Genomic DNA, 9,918 nt, shown 5'->3' on the forward strand with positions numbered 1-9,918 from the left:
ACAGAGGGACCTTGGGATTGCAGTACCCAATCCACTGGTTTAGTTCTCTGCAAGTTTTAGGGTACTTGGTGTCAGCATTTTGAACATACCAATATGACAGAAAAGTTTTAGGAGAAGCCTAGACAGGCAGCTCGGCAGGGATGAGTCAGCATTTCTTTCCCCCACATGAGCTTGCTCTGAGAAAAAGGCTGTAATTCACAACAACATTAATGAAAATAATTAATTTATGTAATCCAGCAAACAAGGAAGATTCCAAAGAGCGCAGCAGAAGGAACATCCATAGAAGGGTGCAGAGACAATTAAAAAACAACCAGCCCTCTGTGTTTTTCAGACCTCAACAACTTCTTTGCCAGGTAAATTGTGTGTATGTTGAAGACACAATCTTGGAATAAAGGAATAATCAAAATGAGCCCTGCTAGGATATGTCTCCATCTGATGAAGTGGATATTCTATAATCCTGCTTACATTGCATTCAGGCTTGGCCACAGTGTTACAGGCAGCACCTAAAGAAAGATGTAACTCTGCGGTGTAGGATCTAACCACTTCGCTTTGAATTTCCTGGTTTTCTTCAGCAGATTGACTGGTTATGAGATCTCTGCTTTTGGTATGTGCATTAATTTTTCAACCTCATCTTGCAAAATGTTCACTTCCATCCCTGGAACCAAATACTAAGGATGTTCACTGCTCTTTTTGTGTATCTGATGGGGTTGTCATCCACAAAAGCATATGCTACTGGTGTTATTCTTTGATGCCACAAGACTTTTTGCTGGTTTTGCTGCAAATGTTTAAGGGCCAAACCAGTGTGCTTTGAATTGAAAGCTTCTCTTCTTTTACCTCAAACACAGCAGTGGGAGGAGCCCAAATCCTGACAGGGAGGGGAGGCTAACTTTCCCCACACCGTTTATCCACTGAAAATCTCCCCTAAATGAGCAATTTCCTGCAAGATTGTGATTTTCTGCATAGCAGCTTTCTCCTGCCATTTGTGAATTTTTGACAGAAAATGGTGTGAGGAGAAAGAGTTAAACTTCTTTCACACCACAGTCCTGATCAGGATTGGACCCCACAACTGTTGGAGCACTTCTGGCTGGAATCAGCACATTTGACCCTTAGACCATAACACGGGATATACATGAATTGGATCCCGCCCCACTTTAACAGAATAGCAGCACGGAGTGAGACTCCAGAGTTGGGCCCTTGCTTTGGACCTCCCTTCTGTGCCACTTTCTCAACAAAAATCTCCCGAAGTTGGTATGCGCCACTTGGTGTGTGTGTATGTTGGAATATATGGTACCTATTGTCAGTCAGATGCTGAGGAGGTGGGAACCATACTGGCTCCAGCCCTCACCCATGACACTGGACTGGAGCCTGAGGAAGCCTCAAGGCTGGGGTTGTTCAATGAGGCCTTGGGCCTGGGCTTCCTGGAGAAGCACCCCTGGAATCTGAGCCCACTAAAGAGCCATCACTCCTATGGCGGCATGCCAGCACGTCCAACACACTCAGCAGAAGCAGGTTTGTTGCCAGAACCTAAGGGGTATACTCGTGGGTCAAATGGGCCGTAACCCAGAATTTGGCTTTTAAAAAGCCAAATCTGGCAACAGAGGAAAGTGCCAGATTCCAGAGGGTTGCCTCTTTAAGGCTTCAACTTCTTGTTGGAAAGTGGTATATAAATATACATCACTACTACTACTACTACTACTACTACTACTACTACTACTACTTTTAGGTAAGGGGGGCAGAGCCCAAGATGGGTAGTCCAGGCTCAATAGTACTTAAGGACTCAGTCTGTTCCCGGTCACTGTTGAGTCAACTTATTCCATTGGACCTCTCCAAGGTCCTGCAGACCTGCCTTGCCTTGCTTCACCTGTGCCTTGCCTCTCTTTGTCTTTGCCTGTTCCTTGGCCTACCTTTTATTTGCTTTGCTTTGCACTGCCTCATGGGTAATTCACACAGGATACCTATTGAGAGCCCTCCCCTCAGTTACATCTTGTTTGGTCATCTGGGTCAAGCCACACAGGATGTGGGAGATCCATGATAGGTTTGTCTCCCTTTTAAAAACATGTCTAAATCTGGTGTAGGGAGCTCTGGATTTGAGCAGAGCAACAGCACAGGGGGAACATAGGAAGCTGCCATATACCAAGTGAGACCATAGGTCCATCTCGTTCAGTATAGTCTACACAGATTGGCAGGGGCTTCTCCAAGGTTGCAGGCAGGAATCTCTCTCAGCCCTTTCTTGGAGATGCCAGGGAATGAACTTGGGACCTAGATACTCTTCCCAGAGTGGCTTCATCCCCTGAGGGGAATATTGTCCAGTGCTCACACTTCTAGTCTCCCTTTCATATGCAACCAGGATGGGCCCTGCTTAGCTAAGGGGTCAAGTCATGCTTGCTATCACAAGACCAGTTATCTCCCCCCCATCCCTCTTAAGCATTAAGAGGGATGCTTAATCCTTCCCCACACACCAATTACTTGAAGCTGCAATTAGCCTAGAAGGAGAGAAATACAGCATCTGTGCTTGTATTTTTGCCCCCACAGAGCTAGTAGCAGGTTCAGGAGGGGTGGAAGCAGTTTAGATCAGGGAAATAGTGCAAGGGGAGAGTTAAACATACCTTCTCCTGTGTCTCCCTACATCTGGGGTCTGAAGCACAACTAAAATGGTGGGAGACCCAATCGTGGACAACTCTGTCAAGTTGGCAGTGTGGTTTGGCCCTATCATGGCTACTTTTCTAGATGTGTTCTTTGATTTGATTTGTGAAACTGTGGTGGTGAACGTTTTTTCACCCCACCTTTTGAAGGACCGCAAGGCTCCACTGAATCCTCGGCTGTGCTGTGATTGTGGGCGTTTATCTCCACTCTAAGAATTAAACATGGTCCACAAAGCTATTAGGGCTTGTGTGCAAAAACTGCCCCACGTTTCCAGCTCGAAGTGTGTAGCTGCCTGCAGTGTTTCTCTCTTCAATCTAACCTGATTCAGTCTACCCAGTAATATGATTGTCGTGGTGCTAAGGGATGCGAGAAGACGCGAGAAAGCAAACTTTCCGAAAAATCGCAGGGTCTTCTTTACGGAGCCAGAATATTCTGAAGAGAATCATCCTGGAAAGCAGCGGAAAGAACGTTCTTCTCGATCTGGAGGAATTCCCCTCCAAAGCAAAGTACGCCAGCTTAGCTGGCTGCAGTTTGGGAAACTTTTCCCACAATCCATCTCCAAAGGAAGGGAAATGGAGCGGGGAGCGGGGGGGAGGCGAGCCTGGCTAGGTTTTGAGGGCAGATGGCAGCGCACTGGACCCTGTGGCGAAGACATGGGTAGCAAGCTGAGCGGCCCTGGCCAGCCTGCCAGGCAGTCGCCTTGCTCCGCAGCAGAGCCTGAAAACCAGCACAACTCCGGCCTGGAGGGGGCTGGGGGAGAGGCGAGTGAGGCGAGTGGCAGGCACAGCGTCCAATGGGGAGGCCAGAGGAGGGCCACGGGGCCGGCCGTGGGTTGGCTGCGTTGGAAGCTGCAGCTCCGCAGCCATTCAGTAGAGGGGGAAGTGAGCCAGGCGGGAGGGAATTACTGTGTTCTCTGCCGCCGCCGAGCTCCGATCGCGCTGTGCTCGCTGCCTCCCGCTCCGCGACTCCGGCATCCCGGGTGCCGGGCAAGAAGTAGTGTGACTCGCTTCCAAAGTCTCGATGGGCTTGGGATGGAGCGGCGCCGCCTGAGCTCTAAGAAGCCCACGCCGGCTGTCGTCGCTGCTGCTGCTTCTGCCGCCGCTCCTGCTGCTGCTGCAGGGAGGCCGGTTCCTCTCCCTCCTCCCCTCCTGGTGGATCTAGTGCCTGGCGGGCGTTTGGGAGCGATGGGCAGCCGCCGGCAAGTCGGAGGGCTGTCCAGCGAGCCTTTCGCGTCGCCTTAGCGGCTCTTCGCATCCGGCCTCCTCCTGCTCCATCAGCACCTCCTGGAGCCGCACCGGCGGCGCAGGGGAAGCCAAGCTTAGCCGGGCGATTGCGCACGCCGGAAGAGTTAAGCTGCTGCTGGGCATCCCTAAAAGGCGCAATGCACTTTCCCGGCGATCAGCAGCCCCTTAAAGTTTGCTCGTTGCCCTGCCTCTGCCTCCGCTCCTCGCCTGGCGCCTGGGCTGCTGCAGAGCGGAAACTCGGCAGGCTTGGGGAGGGACTGAGTAGTAGCAGCTTGCCCCCTTCCCTTCCTGGGATGATGCCTTAACTTGGTGCAAGGGAGTTCCCTCCTCCTCTCCCCCCCCCGCTTCCTTGACTGGCGCTTGGCTGGGCATCTGCAGGCGAGCGAGAATTGGGAAGCCTCCACCTCGGGCTGGATCGCTGCTTCAGTCCTGCGAAGAAAGGAAATCGGTCGAGCTATGAAAGGTAGGGAGGAAAGCAACTTCTGAGCTTGGGGGAAACGGCAGCAGGAGGCGCCCATGTTAAGCAGGGCACGGCGGGCATCCTGGAGAGCTGCAAGGGGCTGCCCCGAAGGAAGGCTGGCGGTGGCCTCCTGGAGAGACTGGAAGATGCCCTCTTTGCCTGCGGGAACGTCCTGGGGCATCTGGACTGGTAGCAGCTTAGCACACCAAAGCATTGGCCTGTGATGAGCAACAGTTGGCAGGACTGGTCTCCAGCCCGCCAGCATGAAGGTTTTCCGCAGGAAGGCGCTGGTGCTCTGCTTGGGCTACGTGCTGCTGCTGCTGCTGACCATGCTCAACTTGCTGGACTACAAGTGGCACAAAGGGCCGCAGCAATGCAGCGAGCCTGTGTCTGCCCGGCGCACTCCCTACCCGCAGCAGCTGCCTTATTATGCCCACCAGTCCCGATCGGACACCCGTGCCCTCTACGGCCCCCCTGTGCCCTTTGCCCGCAAGCGGCAGCTGGTCTACGTTTTCACCACCTGGCGTTCAGGATCATCCTTCTTTGGGGAGCTCTTCAACCAGAATCCAGAGGTCTTCTTTCTCTATGAGCCAGTGTGGCATGTGTGGCAGAAGCTGTATCCAGGCGATGCAGTCTCCCTGCAAGGGGCGGCCAGGGACATGTTGAGCTCTCTCTACCGCTGTGACCTCTCCGTCTTCCAGCTCTATAGCACAGCAGGGGCTGGAAAGAACCTCACCACCTTGGGCATCTTTGGAGCGGCCACCAACAAGGTGATTTGCTCCTCGCCACTTTGCCCAGCCTACCGCAAAGAAGTGGTGGGCATGGTGGATGACAAGGTGTGCAAGAAGTGTCCACCGCAGCAACTCAGCCTCTTCCAGGAAGAGTGCCTCAAGTACCACACACTGGTCATCAAGGGCGTGCGGGTCTTTGATCTTGGAGTGCTGGCGCCACTCATGCAGGACCCATCTTTAGCTCTCAAAGTCATCCACCTGGTCCGGGACCCTCGAGCAGTGGCTAGTTCCAGGATCAAGTCCCGCCATGGGCTCATCCGGGAGAGCCTGCAGGTAGTGAGGAGCAGGGACCCCCGCATCCATCGCATGCCCTTCCTGGATGCAGGGCACAAGCTGAACAGCAAGAAAGAAGGGGGAGGGGGCTCAGACTACCATGCCTTAGGGGCTATGGAGGTGATCTGTGGTAGCATGACAAAGACCCTGCAAACTGCCTTGCGCCCACCTGACTGGCTCAAGGGTAATTACATGGCTGTCCGCTATGAGGACCTGGTGGTGGATCCTATCAAGACTTTGCGGCAAGTGTATGGATTTGTCAACTTGGTGGTGAGTCCAGAGATGGAGAAGTTTGCCCTCAACATGACCAGTGGCCCTGGGTACTCCTCCAAGCCCTTTGTGGTTTCTGCCAGGAATGCTAGCCAGGCCGTAAATGCCTGGAGGACAGCACTGAACTATCAGCAAATTAAGCAAGTTGAGGAGTATTGCCACCAGCCCATGGCCATTCTGGGCTATGACAGAGTCAGCAGCCCAGAAGAGGTAAAGGATCTCAGCAAAACCTTGCTCAGGAAGCCAAGATTGTGACTGGGCTGTACACTTACTACAGAAAGGAACTGATTAAGAAACTGCTCTACATGCAGACACTGCATTTGTTTGAAAGATAGGGGGAATGTAACATATGGATCTTCCTTAAAGACATTTTTTTCAGGAAGACCATTTGGATCCTCCAAAGACTATTAAGGATCACACACATCCATGTTTTTGCATTGCTGGACTATCAATAATTCTCTCTCTCTCTCACACACACACACACACACACACACACACACACACACACACACTTCAGTGAGTATTTCTAAGGCCTCTTTTCTCTCTGAAAGTGCAAGGCACGTAATTTAGTATGTATCAGAATCTTTGCATACTTCTTGTTGTGATGGTGATCCTTCAACTTGCACAATTGTTGAGGTATTATTGTGGGGGGAGGGGGACTGCAGAGTACTGAGTATAAATAATTCAGAGGACTGGACTTTTGTATACATGTTTAAGTGTGATATTAAAGAAATCAATAAAAGATGCTCATTTTATAATGACTTAATTGTTTGGGAGCTGTGCACATCAATTATGCTAATCTTATCAAGGTATAATTGAAATAGCTTGTAACAGCCACAGCAGTAGCTTTTTATCAATCTTAAAACATTTTGCCTTTTTAGTAATATTGATGTTTGGAGATTAATGTAAAAATATGTGGTGTACAATTATACTTATTTCAGTTATAGCATGTATAAAAATGCAAACAGCCATATAGAGTTAAAAGATATTTTGGGGATGATATTGTTAGATACATGTAAAAAAAAAGCAGTAACAAACTGCAGGGTCCATATAGAAATTATGAAATATAAACTGTTTCAGATTGTTCCTCTCAGAATATCTGTGCTGATAACAGTGTGTGTCAGGGAAATGTACTGTATTGTTCTTACTATGTAATGATGGAAGATCCTGGAGTCCTTATTACAGCGAGGCTTTGGAGAGACCCCCATCAATTGAGCCAACTACAGAATCGCATAATCATATCTGATAAAAACAAGATACTTTTAAAAGCACTTTTTCATTTAGTGAAGGAGCTTGTATTTGTAAAACAGAAGCAATGCATTTTGATGTGCAAACTACTGCTACATGCAGAGTTTATTTAAGTCTTATGCTCTTGTTCTCTGGCATTTAAAAAATGAAATAATTTTTTACAGGGTCTACTTTGAGGTCTGAGCTTTAACTGGATCAAATTGCCTCCAATCACCTGCTAGTTTATGAATTAACAGATCTTTCTAGGGGAAAGACCTTGCATACAGTTACTTGGATATTGTGTCTTGGGACAACAGAGATAATTTCTCAAGCGAATATAATGAGATCTGGGAAGTCTTTCTTATGAGCAGCATACTGATAAGTGAGCAGTATGTGTGAAAGCTATGATATTGATGTTTTTGAATAATGAATGTTAGGCTAAAGAAACAGGTGACAGACCAGACTGCTGTGCTAACTCAAGTTCATAATAAAATAAACATAGCTGGGAAAAGGAACAAATAGTAATTAAGGCTTCAGCCTGACTAAGTTTCACTGAGGCTTATCATGAAACTTGAAAGTCTCATTGACCACCCTAATGGGACTTGCATCTGGAAAAAAAGAAAGCATAGGATTGGGTCATAAATTAGCCAATAAGCTTCCCTGAAGAAAATATACTCGGTAATGATGTAATAATGATTTACTAGCTGGCCCGGGCGCAGAGGATCTCTGCCTCTATTTTTCTCTCATTCTCAGCCTCCTCCCTTGTTCTTGGCCCCTTGTTCTCAGCCTTCCCCCCTCCTTTTCCCTCTCCAGTGTTTTTCCCCTCTGGCCAGCCGCTTTTTCCAGCCACTTGCTGCTTTATCTCCCCGCCGCCCCCCTGCCAGCCACTGCTGCTTTCTTCCCCCCCAGCCACTGCCGCTTTTTCTCCCCGCTGCTGCTGCTTTATTCCCTCCCCCGCCCTCTGCTGCTGCCTTCTCTCCACACTGGTGGCTGCTGCCGCTTTCTCCACCCTGCCGCTTTCTCTCCCCACCCACCCACGCACCTGCCAGCCTGCCCATTTGCTGGCCTGTCAGTTGGCCTTATGTTCCCTGCCACCGTTGCTTTCCTCTCCCCCTCCCCTCACTCGCAAACTCTTGCAAGAGCTGCCACATATGGAATCAGCCACGGGTACATCTTAAGAGAATTATATAGATTATATAGAATATGGAATACTACAAATATATGTTATGGGATAAGAATTTCTGTCCCAGAATATGAGACATAACATTTTAATATTTCTTACTGTAAAATGGGGATTTTTTAAAAAAAAGTATCAATGGAAAGTTCTCAGTTTTGGACATATTTGGGAATGCCAAGTGGTAATGTCAAGAGTTAATGGCCAGCAACGTGTCTCTTAATTAGATTATCCAAATGGAAGAGCTGAATGTTTGCTACTGCATCAGTATTCTACCATTGTATTAAGAGTATCCCAGACCTTCTGTCTTGGACTGTTTGCCTTCGTTCATTTGAATTCCATCTCCGGAGGCAATATTTGATTTTAGTCAATTTAGTTGGTTTCCCCATCCCACCTGCTGCTCCATGAAGTGCCTCTCTCCTTCCATTGTATGCATCCAGTCCTGCTATTTCATAGTTGATGCTCTCCGTATCCATACACGCTGTGATTAGGGAGGTGAACTACCTCTGCTGCGATTGTAATGCCATTCTACCTTCACTCTTCTGAGGAAGAGATGCAGGCTGCTTCACTGAAGATGCTTGCATTCTGATCCTGCTGAGTTAAGTGCTAGTGTTCTTAGAGTGGTGGTTCTTGGCTTCTTTCTGCCAGCAGTTTTCACCCATGAGACCAAATCACATTCACCTTTCTCCCTCAATAATAGTTATTGAAATGTTATGAGAAATGATTTTGTTCTCAAGAGTATGAAAAAGGCACCACAAACATATTAAGGTAGGAAATACAATTCCAGTCTGCCTTTTTGAAATGTATTTCTGATCCCCAAATAGTCCTCCTTAAAATTCCAAAATCCCTCCTGCAGAGAGATCTTAGCGGTTCTTTTGGAAGTGATATATTCAGTGTAAAAAGCCATCTCTGTAAAAAGGAATACCAGATTGGGTTAGAATAGGGCTGAACAACTCAAAAGCCTTGGTGAGCTGGAACCATCCACAACTTGGCGTGGAAGAGCCGAGGTGAAAATTTTAACACATTAAAATTAAAAATATTATTAGTTACTTGTGGATCTATTCCCTCTATATGACTCTACTTGTTCGTCATGCTGGAGTCCTCCTGAACTTGGGGAGGTACTTTTCCTCCTTGGTATACATTCCAACTGGAAGCATGTTTGCTGCATCACAAAGTGCACCAGCAGCTTTAGTTTGCTGATGGGTGTTTTACTGACTATCCTTTGTAAATAGGATCGCCCCTTTATGATTTGGTTCATATTACAAACCTATTTAAAAACAACTGCTGCTATACATTTCACTCACAGACGATCACACTGTAATAATGGAGGCATTACATTTGACTAGGTATGCACAGTTGGGTGTGCTTGCTTGCAGTGTCATATAGGATAAAACAACATAGTCATATAGGATTTGTTCTGTGCACTAATTCCTGCATCATCTGGCTCATGTCAATGCTACTTAGCTCTCATTCCTCATGAGCACTTAAAATAATTACGCCATTATCACAAGTTCACATAGTAACTGAAATATACTATAAAGACCTGTTCTCTGGTCCTGTTAGTAGAAATAAGCTATTCAAGTACACAGCCCCTGCTAAATGAACAGAGACACCTTTTAAAGTCGCGATTCTCTTATATTTAGCAGGGGGAGAGCAACTGGCTCTATCCAACCCCAGCACAGCATCCCTCCAGTGACTGTTGCTGGTATCTGCCTTATGTTTTTGTTTTGTTTTGTTAGACTGTGAGCCCTTTGGGGACAGGGGACCACCTTATTTATTTATTTTTCTATGTAAACTGCTTTGAGAACTTTGGTTGAAGAGCAGTATATAAATGTT

The 9,918-nt window shown here is 47.8% G+C and overlaps 1 protein-coding gene across 1 annotated transcript; it reads left to right on the top strand.

Moving 5' to 3' along the window:
* Positions 1 to 3,513: 3,513 nt before the first annotated feature.
* Positions 3,514 to 6,767, top strand: CHST2 (carbohydrate sulfotransferase 2). The gene has a single exon (XM_053308422.1). The coding sequence runs from the start codon at positions 4,611 to 4,613 to the stop codon at positions 5,934 to 5,936; it is 1,326 nt and encodes a 441-aa protein (XP_053164397.1). The 5' UTR covers positions 3,514 to 4,610; the 3' UTR covers positions 5,937 to 6,767.
* The last annotated feature ends 3,151 nt before the right edge of the window (positions 6,768 to 9,918 follow it).

Source organism: Hemicordylus capensis, chromosome 3 (assembly GCF_027244095.1).
Source record: "Hemicordylus capensis ecotype Gifberg chromosome 3, rHemCap1.1.pri, whole genome shotgun sequence".
Taxonomy (NCBI): Eukaryota; Metazoa; Chordata; class Lepidosauria; order Squamata; family Cordylidae; genus Hemicordylus; species Hemicordylus capensis.

Excerpts from the sequence above, each read along its gene's own strand:
- CHST2 (XM_053308422.1), top strand. The coding sequence starts at position 4,611 with ATGAAGGTTTTCCGCAGGAAGGCGCTGGTGCTCTGCTTGGGCTACGTG.